The sequence below is a fragment of the Alosa pseudoharengus genome, unplaced genomic scaffold (assembly GCF_046254945.1).
Source record: "Alosa pseudoharengus isolate Yale_2024_CS ecotype anadromous, Long Island Sound unplaced genomic scaffold, YU_APseudo_1.1 YU_APseudo_1.1_scf_7, whole genome shotgun sequence".
Classification (NCBI taxonomy): Eukaryota; Metazoa; Chordata; class Actinopteri; order Clupeiformes; family Clupeidae; genus Alosa; species Alosa pseudoharengus.
The window spans coordinates 27,869,672-27,889,477 of NW_027468859.1; the positions used below are offsets into that span (position 1 = coordinate 27,869,672).

At 42.9% G+C, this 19,806-nt stretch overlaps 1 protein-coding gene across 1 annotated transcript; it reads right to left on the bottom strand.

Moving 5' to 3' along the window:
• Positions 1-1,284: 1,284 nt before the first annotated feature.
• Positions 1,285-19,289, bottom strand: fntb (farnesyltransferase, CAAX box, subunit beta). Its single transcript, XM_076272665.1, has 12 exons — positions 19,062-19,289; positions 18,263-18,327; positions 16,061-16,133; positions 14,348-14,439; positions 9,516-9,662; positions 9,221-9,304; positions 8,016-8,102; positions 7,425-7,554; positions 3,828-3,960; positions 2,601-2,712; positions 2,209-2,323; positions 1,285-1,743 (listed from the first exon to the last, which is right to left on the bottom strand). Exons 1-12 carry the CDS (start codon positions 19,158-19,160, stop codon positions 1,615-1,617), a joined length of 1,266 nt encoding a protein of 421 aa, XP_076128780.1. The 5' UTR covers positions 19,161-19,289; the 3' UTR covers positions 1,285-1,614.
• Positions 19,290-19,806: the final 517 nt, after the last annotated feature.

The window sequence follows — 19,806 nt, forward strand, 5'->3', positions numbered from 1 at the left end:
TATAGATTTTACTTGGTGTTGAATTGCATATTAACAAGAAAAAAATCTCCCCTTTAAATACTTTTGGCCTGAAGTAATTAAATAAGAGTGTAAGTTAAAGCTACAATATTGCTGCAGTGGAATAGAACAGCAATGGCTAATCAGCAATGGTCAGGGATGGTATTGAAATATAGTTTTGTTCATCAGGAAAACTCAATCGCAATCAAGAACACTCTCAATTTGTTTATTCACATGGCGGCCATTGGCGGCTAAAACGAGGCTACAGGGTACACAAACCATAGGATTGTTATGTTCTATGCATTCACCTGTAGGTGGCATTAATTATATAGTAACTTAAGAGTACCCTGTAGCCTCGTTTTGGTCTTTATTTGGTGCTTTACTTTGCTGTTTGCATCTTTTTGTACATTAAAAACCAATAAGTCGCGACCACAAAAGGGTTGCTATCTCTATAGGTAGATATGAACAACGTATGACTTATGGCCTGAAAAAAGTTTTTTTTTTTTCACTTTAATCCCAATCAACTAGGTTCTATTCCGTGTGAATTTGTCCATGAAGCAGGACATTCAGTCACGTTACTACCGCAACAAATTTTTGCGTTGCCAGTGGACTGCTGTCATGTTCATGTTGGCATGTGCAAACACTTGTAAACAGTAATTATTTGCAGGGATGGATTACTGCACGGGCCTACCGGGCCCAGGCCCAGGGGGTCAGGGGGCCCTGAAGCCCAAGCCTTTGCATGGAATCATTGCCTCAATATCAACAAATCAGGATGTAGGCTATGAATCTGATTGAATTTAGTATTGGCCATCCCCAAAATGCACCAGAATACTGGAAATCACATCAAACAAATTAAAACATTTCTGGGGGAGGACCCCCAAAACCCCCTCCCACACATACGACAATTAGTGGGGGGCCCTTAATACATCTGGGGCCAGGGGACTGAAAATTCATAATCCGCCTATGATTATGAGGTTTAATCTTACCTTTAATATTATTTATTCTATCCGAATGGGTGCGATGCAGGTATTAAATTTCATCTGAAGTGGTATTAAAAAGGTCTTAAAAAGTCTTAAATTTAGGTCTGACAATTCTGGGGGTACCCTGTTATGTTGTTCAGTTACACGGCCAAACCGCTTGACATCCGCAGAACATGCAGACTTACACCTATGTCTAAAAGCAGCTTAGTGACACTTGGGGTAGGAGCCTCTGAGCTGCAGTATGAATGCACTATATACCTCAAAGTGATGCTACTGACCATTACACCAACAGACAGTAGATTATCACTGTAGTGAAGCAATTGATGTTTTATTTGCAAGAATCGGGTCAGTTTTTAGACTGGTTGACAGGTTGTAAAACGCATACAAAAAAAAAAACACAAATGGCCACTTGACTCGAACCAAGTTTTTATCTGCCATGCCCTCCATCCCCGGTTATGAGTCTCATGACTCGAGCTAACCAAAAGTCTTTCCTCCAGCGGCTGCTGGACTTTGCCATGTGTCTCCGGGTGGACCTACTCCGAGCGGAGGCGCCGTAACTTCAACATCTAAAAGGGCCCGTCTCCTCCAGCTGCGTTGCGCCCCGGTCAGCATGCTCCAGCGGTCAGCGGTCCCCGGCCTACAGCTGGTCCATGGGGCTTCCTGTGGCTGCCGCCTGGGGCCCCTCTGGCACGGGTAGCTTGTGGAAGTGCTGTATGGCTTGGGCCACCTTCTCTGGGCAGATATTATACACGGGGTGGGTCGGGGCCTGGGAGACACAGCAAGGCAACAGAGTAGGGACACGGTTGGATAATTAACTACTGCACACAGCCCAGTACAAGCAGAAGGCCCACAGCTACTGTCGGTCAGTTACCGGCACTTCACGTTGCGTCAGTTGCTAGATGGAATGCTCTATGCTGTGCCCTTAGTAAGAATATATTAGGCTAATGCATTAAAGCACATTAAAATCACCAAGGGCCCTAATTGAAATGCCAGGCAAAGTCAGTCGATGAGCAAAGTGTCTCGTGTGTGAACTAAACAAGAGCACGGAGCTGATCCACTGATGTCTGTACTTAGGATGCTTGCTCACGGTATTGAATTAGCAAATACATTTTGCGTAGTCATTCAATTAGATTTAAGTTTAGGCTTTTGCACTTAGCTCGTTGTTTAAATTAGGGCTCAAAGTCTTATGCTGTTTTTAGCTGCATGCAGCAGTCACTGCTCAGGCGCTCACCAGTTTGTTCTCTCCGTTGCCGAGAACCAGCTCGTGGTGGAGATCCCTGTTCCCAAAGTGCTGCGCTACAGAGAGCCCACTCAGACAGTAGCACGTGTGGTAGAAGTCTCTAGACCTACCAAAGAGCACAAGACAAAGAGAAAACAAACAAACAAATAAATAATTAACAATCAAGCATATCAGTTGTCCTCTAATGTACCTCAATGTACTTGGTTAATACAATTACAGCGTACATCAAGGCAGCTACTGCAACATTTAGACTAATAGCCTCACAAATGGCACTGACCCACTACACCAGGTAATGTACAGCTAACGGACACCGTCCTGGGTATGTCCAGGGAGACATGAGCACGGGTGAAGGAGAGGAGGCCGAGGCAGCTGGCCGTACTCACTTGCCAGGCTTGTCCAGCAGGCCGCCGGCTGGGTTCTGGCAGCACAGGAGGATGTACTCCTGCAAGGCCTGCTGTTGAAACATCCAGTTGGTCAGACTGAGCGTTGAGTCCCCTACGGGGAAACATACATGCAAACACAAACACACCACTGAGGTCAAGGTAAGATGGACACAAGACATGATAGATTTAAAATGTGATAACTTTTCCCGGCAAACAGTGGTTTGCTTTAGTATAAGTATAGTATAATAATATATATACTCTTTTGATCCCGTGAGGGAAATTTGGTCTCTGCATTTATCCCAATACGTGAATTAGTGAAACACACTCAGCACACAGTGTACACACAGTGAGGTGAAGCACACACTAACCCGGAGTTAGGGTGTGTGGGCATGGGAGAGCAGTGCTCAGCCACTTCCCCCGCCCACATTTTTCCTACTGGGTCGGGGATCGAACCGGCAACCCTTCGGTTACAAGCCCGAAGCCCTAACCAGTAGGCCATGGCTGCCCCTTTGATCCTTTCACATCCTTTTACTTTTAATATAACACGTTATCTTGTTTTGGCTGGAGCCTCAATCCTATTCCCTAATATTCTTTGTCTTTGTTTCAAATGTGTCATCATTGTGGAAGTTGTCTTAGTTGTCATAAGAATACAAATCTAACTCAGCCCCACACATGCATGTGAAGTTAACCAGCATTATGGCCATATGGCCATAGAGCTGCAAATCTAACTCAGCCCCACACATGCATGTGAAGTTAACCAGCATTATGGCACCGGAGCTGCTGCTCATATCTACTTCTGCTTTTTCATGCCAATACACTTGACACTCAATCTGCCGTAAACTCCTCTGTACTTTCTGTAAATAGCCATATAGACCCACCCACATAAACGCACACACACACACACGCGCCCTTCACCACCACCAGTTTCACCTCTTCTACAGCAAAACAACCACTATTTCCACTTCCTTTACTGAATAGACTTTGCTTTGCAAACACAGCAAAACTACAACACACAGCAACACTAATTCATGGTCAGTAACTACTCCCGTCAACCCCCCCCCCCCACACACACACACACACACACACACCGACACACACACACACACACACAGACACCGACACACACACACACACACACACACACAGACACCGACACACACACACCGACACACACACACACAGACACACACACCAACACACACTCTGGACGGCCCCCGCCCTCCTTACCTTCTTTATAGAGCGCCCGGTGGAGTAGTGGCAGGAGCCCTGCCTGCCAGAAGGAGTAGCAGCCGTCCACCAGCTTGTTGCAGCGCCCCTGGAAGCCGCCCTCGAAGCGCATCTGCCTACTGGTCACCCATCGCTGCGCGCGTGGAACGGGCAGTGGACGAAGGGGGAGGGTGCACAAAAAGGGCAGCATACAGGTTTTAAAGAACGTAAAGAGAAGGGGGGAAATGGGACAAGCGCTTACTGACGTGGGGTCACCACGCATGCGGAAAAATATCCATACCAGATATCCACTTCAGCTTTCTAATACCGACACCAGTGGTGAGCATCCCGATTTCAGAAAGTACTGTAAAAGTTCTTGGTTTTTGAACTATTTACTAAACTAGATGTACCGCATAGCGGTACAAAATATGACCGCCGCTCAGTCCTGTACATCCATTCCGCGAAAATAAATCATATTAATGAATTTGTCTCCATCTTCTACTCCATCCCCCACTCTTGAAACTTTTGTGTATATTTGTTTGGAATGTGTGTGTGCACACATTCCGCACACAAAGTAGCCTACTGGCGCTGCAAAGGTGAATAGATTTGTTTCTGGGCCAAAAAATTTGCAGCATTGTAAAACCTTTAAAATCTCTAAACAATCACAAGTAGGGCAGTTCATCACAGTCCATCCATTGCAACTAGACTGATGAAAGGTACACCTGTAGGCTACATTGTATTTGGGAAAAGCAGAAGGTAGCAGCATAATGTATTTATTTATTTATTATTAAACAAAACAATCCCTGTCAGTTCCATGCAGTTTTCAACAGCTATCAAGAAGAGAGGTCATGTAACGGATTTTTGTGAATGTTTCTTCTTCTACATATGCATACGTTTAGTCATCTAGTTCATATGATATTCAGCTTTATTGTCAATGCACAAATTAAATACCAGTAGTCTAAAACAAAATGCCGTTTTACCCAGTGGTGCAAATAACTGACATGTCCAAAAGGGCCTTCATGAAATGCGTTGCGAGACTGTTCATACACATTTTAACGGGCAAAGTTGAAGAGCTACTGTCCGTTATTGTTTGTGCAAATAATATGCTGATTCATGTTCCCTTGCATTTTGCAACTATGAGGTCCATGGTTAGTATGGCTTTCGCCAGACCAAGCTCAATCTTTTGACGCAATCTTTTGATTTTCACCCAGCCTAGTCCATGGTAGGCGCCCGATAGAAATATTGTTTAATTTTGCGATTGAGATATCCACGCACTGGCACCCCCCCCTGCGACGTGTTCGCCCCCCGGTTTTAGAGCTATTCTAAATGCAAAAAGGCATAGAGGGAGTTATGACAAAACCGTGACTGTTAACAAACTATAAGCTATATAAGGTAGGCCCTATGCTAGGCCTATTACACAACACAAATTGTCACTAGGCTATGCTGGCGACCCAAATAAAATCTCCTTTGGAACCAATGGCTTACACCTTACAGTATCAAGCTGCCACCTCTTTGCGAAAAGTTAACAGTTTTGCATATCAGTAGTAATACATTTCAAGTAGCTGAATCACCGAGAGGGCGAATGAAGTAGACACTTCTAAATGGAACCCAACCACTGTACAGTAGCTCAAGGTAATTACATGTCATGCAGAAATCATCCTACCCTTAGACGTCCTCTGCGGTAAACTACTGTAGCCTACTGTCTTGTCCTTGTAGGAAGCGTAGTGTCTTTCCAACCCACTTTAGATTAACTTCCAACAAAATTACGTCTCACTGCAACGATGCGCCATCTAGTGGACAAACGACTACGTGACGCCAATACTGGAAATGCAGGCAAATTATTATTATGATGAATATTTGGGTTTCCTTTAATCCTACAGAATTTGTAATTATGTATCGGCCGTTCTAATTGCCGATACTGATGGTATACTGTGCCTGTGTGTGTGTGTGCGTGTGTATATGTGTGCACCACCATCTACAGGCCAATGAGTGTACAGTCACTAAATGTACACATAACTTAATTTTTTAGACCCCCCCCATGGATGAAATTCTACGAAACTTGGCACACCCCCAGAGAATGTCAGGTTAATCATACACATAAAATTTGGTGCAGTTCTGAACGTCTCAACTGAAGAGAAGGGCGATTAAAGCAGAATGATATTGCATTTTCATTTTTTACCGGGGGGGTGCAAATCACAAATGAGTGATTATGGGCTAGGTTGATGTGGGCCCTTGAGACCAACATACCATACAAATTTCTTCATCCTCGGTGCCACGGTTCAGGTAGTTATTTAGGAAAAACTGCATTTTTTGGGTTTCGGGGGGCCCAGCGCGGAGGGGGAGTGGCCCCCGGGGACCAAACGAAATTTTTCAGTAAAAGTCTAGTGGGGCTACATACCCACCAAATTTCATGTGCCCCGGTGTTTCGGTGCCCCGGGTATCGTTGACCAAAATTTCAGGAAGTAGATGACGGGAAAAAAAAAAAAAAATCCCTAGCTTCGCTAGCGGCGGTCATAATAAATTACTCCTATAAGTTACTACTAGTTAGCGCAACTCTTTCGCCAGCTAGCTCAGCTCATTAGGGCGATCCCCTGTGTTAACTGCACAGACAGAAGGGATACATAGCAGGACCTTACTTTCTGAAGCCGGGGTGCTTGCTCACCTCTGACCAACACCAACATAGATACTGAATATGCTAACATTTGTAACATGTGCTTTTTTTCAGGCATTCCTTTTTCCTTTGTTTTCTTTTTCAGGTGACCCCCTCACAGTGGAGGGCTGCATCCACAGGGTCTTGGGGGAACGGAAGCCTTCCCGTGTCCTTGGTTGCATTAATTCAATAAATGTCAGCCCTGACGAAAACACGACCAGAAAGACCGGGAAGCGTGCCGCTCCAACGCGGCCAAGCTGACCCGTCCGCTCGCGGTTAATGGGTTTCTGGCTTTTTTCAAGAGGTTACTATAGAAACACTTGGCGAGACCCCCTGAGCAATATGATTGGGGACTTGAACACTAATGAACGAGTCTGAAATGTCAGCATGGGTCTTTGCAGAGCCTCCTCAGCAAAAAAAGCAAAATGACTCTTATGCATGTAATGAACTGATTCAGTTTAGTTGTTTTTAGCCCACCCTTAAGCCTTCAGTTCTGGTGTTAACATAGGTGTATGTATGTCTGTGTGTGTGTGTGTGTGTAGGTTTCATGGAGAAACACTTCATTTCTGTAGGTCAGTAAGCATGGAGGAAAACATCAGATATGCAAATATAATGGCCTTTATGACTGACCACTATGGGAAGCCTGGTGCTCATGACTGTGACCTGTGGCACAGAACTCATTAGAGAAAGCCCCTGTCACAGCTGAGCAGCGTCAACCAAATCCCATGACTTAGGGCATGATGTGAATGATTGGCCAGAGAGAAAAAGAGAGAAAGAGAGAGAGACAGAGAGAAAGAGAGAGAGAGAGAGGAGGATAGGAGAGAGCAAGGCTTGAGTTACATGAAAAATCCCTCCACTGATAAAACTGAAAAAAAGCCAGCAGAGAGAGTGAGTGAGTGTGTGAATGTGTGTGTGTGTGATCGAGGGAGAGATGGTGGGTGGAGTGGAGAGGTCAGGTATGTACTCACTAGCAAGGCCTTGAGGTCCAGCATGTGCTCCTTGCCCAGGATCACCATGGCCGCAGTGCCACAGAAGGTGTAGCCACCATGGGCCTCCAGACCTGGCACGCCACCTAGACCCCCCTCCCAGTTCTGACAGCTGACACACACACACACACGCACGGACATACACACACACACACACACACGCACGCACACACGCGCACACACACACACGCACACACACACGCACACACACAATCCCACCACAATCAAACACAGTCCTCAGGCTGCAATACTAAGCTTCTGCTACTGACAGGCTGGCCACAATCTGCCGCCACTGTTACAAATCCTACTAAAACACAACGAACAACAACAACAACAGTAGTTTCCTGTGTATTAGCCGCATTGTGTATAAGCCGCAGGACAGTGTTTTATGGAAGTTAAAAGAAACAAAAACATATTAATACCATATTTAACTGCCCCCATGTATTAACCTCATAGTAAGAAGAAATTCTGCAAAATCAATGTATAAGCCGTGGCTAATAGTTGGGAAATGACGGTAGGAATGGTGACTGTTGTTCAAAAGAGAGTTGTCCCAGTGCTGTGGAGCCCACACACCTCAGAATCCAGTTGTGCGTTCCCTCGAACAGAGTGGGCGTGATGATGTTGGTGAGGGAGGCCACTGATGCGGCACAGTACGCACTCCTGCCAGACACAAAACCCAGAGCAATAATGAACACAGCGTTATCGACAGCTGACACCAGCTGACAGCACTGCCTGTTATATTGTATCAGTTACACAGAGAATGGAAGACCCAGCAGATCGTCAAACTCTGCGTTAGCATTTCAATTGTGACATGACGTTCTTCTATTCACTATGATGCTAATGTCAATAAACATCAACAGGATGCATTTTCAATAAACAAGCCCTGTGCGAGTCTAGAGAGGGTGTTAACACATTCCATTCCTTGTGAGGGCTATTTAAGAAATGAACATGGTCATTAGTACACGTCACACCTTCATTGCCGCCGCAGAAGGAGAATGAATCATCTCTACATTACACGTATGCCTGAGAAAGGTCAATCATTTTGTAGACTTAGTCATTGTGTTTTAAAGAGTATTGCCAGCAGTTTTGGTGATCATCAAACAGGTCCTTGCTTAAGGGTTAGACTAATGACAGTTGGTGGTTTCGGTCAAGCACAAATTGGCGCAGTGCAACAAAAAAAACAAATATCCTTCATTCATAGTTCCTTCTGGTTGCTTCACTGAGCTTACAATGAGTATGTTTACATGGACATCCATATTCCCAGTATTGACCTTATTCAGAATAAGACAATATTGTGAATATGGTTTTGTTATTGGAATATGGAGTAGTTAATAGAATATTCCGTTCATATTCCGGTTTACATGTCACACAGCATATTCTGATTAATAACGACTTTATAAAAGTTCTAAACGTTCCTTCCCTGAATGTTTATATAATAACCTTATCACTACCTAAGCTATACTGCCACTTATGTCGCTACTATGCCGTCTTACATGTGCTTCTTCCTCACCCCAAAATGTAGCCTTCCTTCTTCTTCATTCCCGACAACTTTTCTGAAGCTCCGCTTATAAATAATTTAGTAAACTTTGCCGCCAGAAGGCCGCAACAGAAGAATGCTGACCAATAGCATGACCAATAACATGATCACTACTTCCCTGTTTCTATGTGCACAGGAGTCCCTTAGGGAACCTGTTGTGTGTTTTTGTATGGGAGAAAAAAATCTCTTTTATCTCTGTGTGCTGGCCACAATCCGCGGAAACCATGGTGACAGAACGTACCTGACATCCACCTCCCCACCCACGTGCATCACAAAGGAGCCATCTGGCTGCTTGACGGAGAACAGGAAGTCCAGAAGCTTCTCCCTGTAGGGGGAAGAGAGGGGGGGCATGAGAGGAGGTGACACCAAAGCTGGTTACCATGGAAGCGGGAGCTGGGGCTGCTGAACTGATCTTATGGGAACTCCATATGGAGCAGAGAATGCAAAGCCAGAAAGCAAAACCTAGCATGCAACAGAGCTTAATGAATTCAAAGGCATCATTGGCCTTTAGTCAAGGGGTGGGGTGGGAGGTGTACCTGTTGATGACGTTGTAGGCCTCTTCCGTGCCGATGATGCAGAGGGCGTTGACAGCCGCATAGGTAGGGGCCAGGTGTGCGTGTTGGCCAGGGCCCCCAGCGAACCCCCCCATCGGGGTCTGGCACCGTGACAGGAAGTCACACACACTGGATATCAAAGACACAAGATATCTTACTGTGACAATCCATGACATTACAACCAGTGTATTTACTTCCAAATGTCTCATTCAGAAGCAAAGACTACATTGTTTCATCTATACAGCGAAACAACTGAATTTTGTGATTTGCTGCATCAGCGTATGAGGTCTTCAAAATCTATCAACTTGTTTTGACATGGTGAAACTCCGAAACAACATATCTGTATTTAATGCTATGCATTAGGGCTGGGCGATATGGACCAAAAGTCATATCCCGATATATTTAGGTTGAATATTGATATACGATATATATCCCGATATTTTTTCCGCAAAGTTAGAGCTGTAAAATGAAATGTTCAGTCAAATATGAGTAGTTTTATTGAAAACTCACTACTCAAATAACAATAAAATCTAAACATAAAACTGGAGTGCCTTTTTTGAAATCAAAGCTCTGTAAGGTGCACATTTAAATAAAAAAAAATATCTTCAATAAAAATAGCCTATAAAATAAAATAGGCCAATCTTTTTCTGAAATAAATATATTTATATGAGAAAAGTAGCGTGCCGTTTCACGTTTCAGTGCAGAGAGCTCCGGTCAGCGGCTTGCGTGGAACAAGGATCACGGCGCAAATTTGAACTATATCGATATATGCGATTTGACATGGAACTATACTCTCCTTCCAGCGTAATAATCTAGGAACACCATGGGCGCAGCAGCACAATGATATCATGCAGCACCTGAAAATAGTCCCTGTAGGCTAGGGGTGTAACGGTACACAGAAGTCACGGTTCGGTTCATACCTCGGTTCGGACATCACGGTTCGGTACGAGTTCGGTACGAGTTCGGTACAATGGAGGGAAAAGCAAAACAAAAATGCAGAAAGCATTTTTTTTTATTGTGCATGTCTCAGGCTGTACCACCTAGTGTCATACAGTCTCTTCCCTGAGCTATCTGCAACAGCCTGAAGTGTGTAAGATATAGGCTAAACAGTACAATAAGTACCCAGACTCCATCTGTAACTTGTAAACAAAATAAGACAATCAGCTATAAAACTGAAAATAGGCCTACAGCATCTCTTATTTCTGAAAGTGCAAATTACATAGAAAAATGATTTTTAAAAATCCACTTAAGCAAGACCTTCAACATCTGTGTTTAGTTGTATATGGAAGGGTCTACAATTTGCCTCAATATTTTTCATTGTGTGTAAAGTAATAATCTAGCCTACTAACTGTGAAAATATCACACTATTTTGCCTTTTTTTTAAAAACGAAATTGCTCCTTTCATTTCATAAACAGACTACAACTAGAAGTCACGTGACTTTGCCCTTTGACGTTAACTCACCGTACTAGCATGGTTTGTTTATTAGCCTGGTTAGCGTTGTCACTTTATTTTACTGTCTATGCACTTAACACTACCAGCTCCTCATGTGAGAAGTTACAAGTTACCCCAACATAAAGGTAATTACCATGCGATTTACATAGCTTTCTGTCATTACGAAATCATTTAATTTAAGCCATAGGTTTTGGCCCTATTTGTATGTGTATCCAAAGGCTGCTGAAGCGCAGGGGAAGTTTTTTTCCCCTCGTTTCAGTGATTGGTAGCCTACATCATCTGGGTGATGGCTTCGAATATGTGTAGCATTTATTCCACTCACATACCCAATAACTGCTGAACAACGCTGACACACAGTTTCATCTTATCCACCACTCTTTCGCCTGTACTAACGTTACTGTAACTGAAGTTCTCAAACTTGCGATCTTAAATAGACCAGCGGATCCTCTAACTCTTGTGGGTCTAACCTTAGTGCTGCTAATGACTGACGGACTCGACTGACGACCTGACAAAAAAAAACATAGGCGCCAATCAGAGCTTCAGAGCTAAGGCGAGGCTACAGATTAGCGTTAGGTGTCGCTAAAGAACTTCCTAACTCTCGCTACTTAACAGTAATTGCGCATGACATTAATTAATCCGCACACGAGTTTTATGTATTTTTATACCGTGTATTCTCCGTGTAAATTCATGCACCGAACCGTGACGCCCGTACCGTTTCGGTTCAATACGAATACATGAACCGTTACACCCCTACTGTAGGCTAACTTCCAGCAACAAGGTTGAGCTGCAGCAGACAAATTGGTTAATGACTGGATTATTACGCCTGAATGAGAGTATAGTTCCATATATCGCCACGTTTCATTTTCCGTTGGTCTTATTACACTTTCTGACTTTAGAGGAGACAAGTTTTAAATTGGAAAATTACCGGAAATCTTAGTCACTTTTAAATGTGATGCTAGCAGGCGAGATGCTAATGGTCTAATCCGATACAATGATCTATGCTAGGATGGAGCTAAAAGTGGTATTGCCAGACTCAGAGAACGGCTAGATGAACTGGAGAAAGGTAAAAATCAATTGTTTAACTCAAGGGAGGGTGGAAAATGAGTGTAATTCCCCAAATGGTGGAATATCCCTTAATACATCCAACTGTACAATTACTGTGTAGTGTCCCTTTAAAATGTTACATTAGAATTCTAGATTGATGTCAACACACTGGCTAAGGTGACTGAGCAAAAAGACTGTATTACAAAAGTCAGTGGTTGATTCTGCAGGAAACTATTTCATTTCATTTTCATTTCATATTTATTATACAGGAAAGTATTAAAAGTAACAAAGTTACAGTTTAAAACGGACCTGGCTCAGTAAAAAAACTGATTTCCAGCAGGTTCCTGTTCTGCAGCACATATAACAAGTAACAGGGACAGGACACATCACACATCTTATTTACATACAACACAAAGCAAACATATAGACATCAGACTTAGCACAGACAGTGATGGAGTTCAGTGTTTGCAAGTGTATGTATTGAAGAATGAAGAGTAGCAGTTTATAGTTTTTTTTTTTTATTGTGTGCTGGATTGTAATTCTCTGTGTTGAGGAATGCCATTCCAAACTCTGGTAGCCGGATGTATGAAGGACCTCTGGCCAAAGCCATTGTTGTATGAGGGCACTGGGTGGAGGGCCGTGGAGACTGACCTAGTGACACGCACTTGAGGCAAGTTATGTGTTGATAAAAGAGAGATGAGTGTCCGTGAAGTGCTGTGTTGGAGTTGAAAATAAAAAGAAATAGCATGACTGTAAATACAATTTTGAAAAGACAGAGCATGTGATTGAGTGAGCGCAGTGCAGTGGTGTGTCCATTTGGGAAGATTACTGTGAATTTTCAAAGCTCAGGTAATATAACCGTGCGATGGGTTCAGTAACTTCCTTTGTGGTGAGGGACCATATTGGTAGACAGTATGAGATGGTTGAGAATATGATTGCTTGCAGATTTGCAGGTTTTGAACTGGGAAGCAGCCTCTTGTGAATCGTGTTCCAGTTTTGGTGTGAAGGGGTGTGGGTGTGTGTGTGTGTGTGTGTGTGTGTGTGTGCGTGTGCGTGTGCGTGTGTGCGTGTGCGTGTGCGTGTGTGCGTGTGTGCGTGTGCTTGCGTGCGAGAAGCAAACAGTTCTGCCAAATGCCTGCTAATGTGGGCTATACCATGTGCAGCAAGAGCATTAAAGATTCAATAGCCAGCTACCATCAGTGAAGATAAATGTCACAATATTTTAATGTATTAACGGTCAACTTCAAAGAACTTCTTCAAATACCAACACTGCCCTTGTACTTAATTTGCACAATGTTTCAGTACTTTTCTGCCTACATATATATATATATATATATATATATATATATATATATATGTAGTTCTGCACTCCGATCGCTTCCGCCTGGGGGAAGGTGACGCCCATCAGCCATTATATATTCTTCCAACATTTTACATTTAATCCCACTGTTTGAGGAGTCATTTTAAATTCAGTATTACTTACTGCCACCTCTGAGCTCTTAAGCCATTTAAGCCACACTTAACACAAACACCTGACTTGGGAATTTGGACTATTACTGTATTGTTTTTCCAACAAATACAAAAGCTTTTGACTTTGAACCATTTGCTTTCTGCAATCCATTCTTAGAATTTTCAACTATCTTACGTCCTTATGCTTTCCAAGTTGATTCCCTTACACTTTCTAGGTGTGTGTCAGGGATGTTCATATTCATACACACATACAGCTTTTGTATTTGTTTTTCCAACAAATACAAAAGCTTTTGACTTTGGACCATTTGCTTTCTGCAATCCATTCTTAGAATTTTCAACTATCTTACGTCCTTATGCTTTCCAAGTTGATTCCCTTACACTTTCTAGGTGTGTGTCAGGGATGTTCATATTCATACACTGGTACATCAACAAATACAAAATGGACAAACTGAAATAGCACATATGGTTGCAAGCAACAAAATCTGAAATCCGACCCCCTTCTGTATGCCCAGCATCTCATCTCTACAGTAAAAATCTGCAATGACAATGGAGGCAAAACACACACACACGCACACGCACACGCACACGCACACGCACACGCACACGCACACGCACACGCACACGCACACACACCACACACACACACACACACACACACACACACACACACACACACACACACACACACACACACAGTCTGTCCACCTCCATGCCATGCTGACCGAGCCTGTGGTAGAGGGCAGAAGGGGATGGGACTGGGTCGGAATGGGGAAGGGAAGGGAAGGGCAGAGGCGGGGCGGGGTGTGGGTTGGCATTGGGCAGTGGCAGTGCCAGGCTGTGGACTCACTCAGAGGCGATGGAGGCGGGCACAGGCTCCTCCAGCAGCTCCAGGCTGTGCAGGATCCAGTAGCAGAGCCAGGGCCGGCTGGCGTCCAGACACTGTGGGCCAGAGAACACACAGAGTCAGCGGCCATCGCACCACACACACACACACACACACACACAGGCAGGCAGGCGCGCACGCACGCACACACACACGCACACACAGGCAGGCAGGCGCGCACGCACGCACACACACACACACACAGGCAGGCAGGCGCGCACGCACACACACACACAGGCAGGCAGGCGCGCGCGCACGCACGCACGCACACACACACACACACACAGGCGCGCACGCGCACACACACACACACACACACACACTCACACACACACAGGCGCGCACGCGCACACACACACACACACACACACATGCAGGCACACACACGCACGTACGTACGCATGCACTCACACATGAGAAGGCAAGAATGCTCATGCACACAAAGACACACAGCATGGACATACATACACCCCAAGACAGAGGGTTCATGGACATGTTCCCAACATACATTGACCAAAAATGTCAACAGAAGAATCTATAATGTACTAATCATTAATAAAAATGACACTTTTGTATATAAATTCATGGATTAGCACATCTTTGGCTGGTAAGAACATTATTATGGAATATTATTCTTGGATGGAATATGGAATATTTTTCAACATTGAGGTTTAATCAGGATCCCATTGAGTTCAATTGTAATATAACTTTTCCTAGAACCTCAACATCACTTCCAGTAACCACACACTGCACGTCTGAGTGGCAGGAAATCTATATTAGTAACCTAACAAAATCGCTAGAAGCTGGTAACGTGAGGTGCGTTCAAATTCGCTAACACAGGCGAACGTTTGCAAACACTCGCAAACAGTCATAGGAGGTGGTTCTCCGCGAACATACAGTGGAGCTGGATGTGATCTTGACAGAAGGTAACAATTACCGTGACAAGGGAATTTTAACACCAAATCGTTCATATTTAACTGTTCAGAGAAAACATGTTCACCAGTGTTTGCCAAATCTGAACGCACCTCTAGTAACTAAGTGACTCATTTGTTCATTAAATGTTAAATTCTAATGGAATGGCTCCTTCAGTAAACCTCATGTTTTCTACTTTGCCTTTGAAAGGCTGTACACTTCTGTCATGCTTGAAAACTAATTCTAAAAGCTAAAATCTAATTCTTTTTTATATTAAACTTCAATTAAGTCTATATTTAACACTTATTTCATGAAATGAACAATGCATTTAAAAGACCAATGGTCTAATGCGTTCTTACATCCAAAATTAGATGTACTGGCCACATTGCAGCATTCAATTCAAAACAAAACATTCTGATTATTTGGCCTACATCATTTGTGATCATTTTATTTGGCCTCCCTCTTGCAGACAGAACCCAGTGACCAGAGATGTTTTCATAATCCAAGATGATGCCTTTCTACAGATGCTACAGTACAGACATGGGTGAAACAGTTCCATTGGTTCAAGCTAGGTACAACATTTCAGACACATCTTTAATTAAAAACTGAAAACTGTCAGGACAATATTTGTAGATGTTCTCCTTCTGTACATCTGAACTTGTGCTACCAAGTGCTACACATATCCCAGATTCGCATAAAGCACCCTCTGAGTGCAAGATGCATTTCAGGCAAACACCAGAACTTCTCATGCTGATGAAAACGCACCTCGTATGCATCTGTAAGATGGCGTAAACCCTTTTTAAGATACTGGTAGTGTTGCTCTCTCAGTAACGTAGGTCTGAAACAGATTAAAAAAATAAATAAAATTAAATATGGGTTGTGAGAATAAATTATTTGCACAAGCAATTCTTAAGTCATCAGGTTATGGAAAATCTCTGTACTCTGTGTGCTACTGCTATGTTCTGTACAACAAGACAAAATGTTCCTTTACACCTTTAGACTATAGACAAAACGCAAAAGTAAAAATTAAATATATTGTATTGTAAACAACTTTAGAATCACAATACTTGTAATACCAAATTGAAAGGTGCCTGACAATTTACATCCATACCATGCAGATTTATAGCAGGGACTATTTCATACCCATACCAATGCAGATTTATAGCAGGGACTATTTCATACCTATGCAGATTTATAGCAGGGACTATTTCCTACCCATGCAGATTTATAGCAGGGACTATTTCATACCCATGCAGATTTATAGCAGGGACTATTTCATACCCATGCAGATTTATAGCAGGGACTATTTCATACCCATACCCTTGCAGATTTATAGCAGGGACTATTTCATACCCATGCAGATTTATAGCAGGGACTATTTCCTACCCATACCCATGCAGATATATAGCAGGGACTATTTCATGTTTATGCTCAAACAAAAGTAAGAGACGAAAACAAAAGTCAGACAAAAAAAATCTGACTCAGATCTACTCGCCCATTTGATTAGGCATGTGTTTTGTTTGTGCGCGCGCGCGTGTGTGTGTGTTAACATCATACACCCTCCTGCCCAATTACAAGCCCTTCTGGTGCTGACAGGTCTTTGTCTGACGAAGCATCACTGGCACCTCTGTGTAAGAGCATGAGTCACTACCATTCCCTCAGACACTCGCCGCCTCCACAGGCTTACAGCCTTACGGCTCAGAGAGGGCACAGCCGTGGTGCCTGGACCAAAGCAAGCGCACCACTGGCTGAACCAGCTTCACCACCATTAATCTCCACTCATTTGTCAAGACTAATGAAACAGCCTCGACACCCAAATAACAGACTCCCATCATCTGAGCTCATCCTTGAGGAATGCCAAGGCTAGCTGCCAGCTCACTGGCACATTGTTAGGCTGTTAGTGTAAGTGTTAGGTGTAATGTATAGTGTGACCTCCAAAATAACTCCTGAGATAATACCACTTTACCACGCATTATTGTGCATTTTATGGGGAATCGTGGTTATCAAATGCTCAAACCAATAGTATGTGGGCTGTTAACATTTAATATCCAGTCGAAGGGAGAGATGATTCATCCTGAAGGTGGCCACAGCAGCATAGCTCCTCACATTACACCTATGAAACCGTTGGCATGGAAACAATAAAGCCTCATAACTGACTGGTAATTAGTGACAGATCAAAGGGTTGTGAGTAGGCTGTGGCAAAGAAAATCACATAACAATTTGCCTTTTGGTTAAAACAAGTTGGACAGGGACGCTTATTCCTAACTGGAATAACAACATGATAGTGATGTTTTTTGTGCAGGTACATTTATCATTGTAGAAGAGGTGTTTGAATTTGTTCAGGAGACAACTGGCAGATTCATCTAGCTACAGTTGTGTTCATAAATGTATGAACCCACGCTAAAGTGGACTAAAAAGAGTAATAAAAAAAATTATCTTTTGGAAATTGGCATGGGATATTTTCCATAAAATCATCTCTCAATGCAAATTTAATGTCAATCTCAATGCCAATCTCTAGGTCTGGTGAAGGGTATGTGATGATGTGGGGCTATTTTAATTCCAAAGGCCAAGGGAACTTTATCAGGATGCATAGTATCCTGGATCCATGAAATAACTGGCCTTTAAAAATAAAAACCTGCCTGCCTCTATGGGAATTTAACATAGGGGTGTGTATACTTGCCCCCTGTATTTTAAAGAACATTTATTTATTTACGATACATTTTTCATTCACAAAGAAAATTGGTGTCCTTAAAGGTTGGATTTTTCCTCATTTTTTAATTAAGGCATTAAGATCAATTTCCAATTCCCACAACTGCATGTCTCAGACAGTAAAAGGAAAACATCCGCAATATCCAGCCATGGGCCATGGCTTTGGAAAGAAATCGGAGAAAAAGGGTAAATTACATTTGGACATTGGCTTTAGTGTATATGGACAGGATGGTTATGAGTATTGAACATTACACTTACTGTGGTGTGCTGTGCATTTGCTGGTAAGCACTGAGTACTTCTTGGATACTGCGCTCTACTTTTCTCTGAAAGGAAACAATTTATGAGGATGATAATCAGACTGTGTGTGTGTGTGTATGTGTATGTGTGTGTGTGTGTTCAACACACTCAGAAGTCCATGATGCACTTGGTAATGCTACACAAAATACAGTCACAGAATAGGTCTAGAGGCTTAGATCATTCGAGCAACTGTAGCATCTATGACTTGTAACCATTACCTCTTTTACCCTCACCAATTCTTCATTATTTGTAAACCATCTACTTGGCCAGCTAGTTTAGCTGTCTATAATGGTGGTGGTGACCCTTGAATTAGAAAATCGTGATTTGCCAAAATAAGAGAAGAGCTTCCACATATGATATCAGATTTGATTTAAAAGTAATGCAAGCTCTTCAGCGACATTCACTCAGACAGGAGAAGAACTATAGTAGTTGGTGCAATGATAAAACCTTAGCTACTAGTTGATTATGAAGTTGATTAATTACAGTTAGCTACAGTTTACGATTGGATTATCTAATTTACCGTTCATGTCAAGATTTGCAGCTAAATCGTGCGATTCTACACACTACATAACAAAATTGTCAATTGCATATGTAATTTCCGTTCCATGTGTGAGTAAAAGACAATCTGTCCAGTACATCTGTTGGCCAGTTAGCCGACCAGTTAACTAATAGCTCAAGGAATTTGACAACATGCAACATGAAATTGGAGCTAGCAAGCTAACTAGTTAGGTTAGCAAGCTAGCAAATGGATCTGACTCACCTGTTCGGCTGAAGTCACGGTTTGAATTCCGTCATCTTTCAACAGCTCCAGTGAATGACACTCGTCAAAGCATCGTAAAGGTGAAGCTATCGTGTCCATTATAACAACATTAATCACAAATTTAACAATTTAGTAGTAAGTTAAGCCAATTATGTTCTTATTTTAACCACCAGAAGTAAGAGTTAGCTCTCATGCGTGGGAGGAGCCTTAGAAAACGCCAGTACGGCAAGCGAAGAGACTCAAATCACTCATAACCAGTGGCTGTAAAAGGATTTTGACCGTCATCTGTCTCTTCCACGCGTTAACAGAAATATATTTGTTTCATTTTGCATATCCTGTATCACACTATAACAGCTCAGTCTATCTCACATGTTTCCAAATATATTGAAATAACTTGCCATAAGAATAATGCCATAGGAATATCGATAGGCTGTTGATGATAGCATATATTATGTTCCATTTTGGGCTTTCAGCAATTTAGCAGTCATAAATCGACATTTTGTCACGAGGCTGCAATTCAGACAGCAGCACACATCTCAGGTAGGCCTACCCTAGGCCAAACAAGATAATGTTGAGCTTAAAAGTTGAAAGAAAAAAAAGTCCGCCTGAAATGTTGCCTCTGTTGGTCAAATTTGTATTATTTGTGCCCATCACACCGGATCTCGTTTTGTAGCCTTTTTTTGCCAGTAATGAATATCAATGGCCTATAATTTCCATAATTCAACTCTGTAAAAATGGTGGGCGG

What these genes read in the sequence shown, in the direction of transcription:
- fntb (XM_076272665.1), bottom strand. Translation starts at nt 19,160, where the DNA reads ATGGACACGATAGCTTCACCTTTACGATGCTTTGACGAGTGTCATTCA. An exon ending in GGTGGGGAGGTGGATGTCAG is followed by an intron (nt 8,103 to 9,220) that starts GTACGTTCTGTC and finishes TGTGTCTGGCAG; the next exon opens with GAGTGCGTACTGTGCCGCAT. An exon ending in TGGACCTCAAGGCCTTGCTA is followed by an intron (nt 3,961 to 7,424) that starts GTGAGTACATAC and finishes CCACGCGCGCAG; the next exon opens with CGATGGGTGACCAGTAGGCA.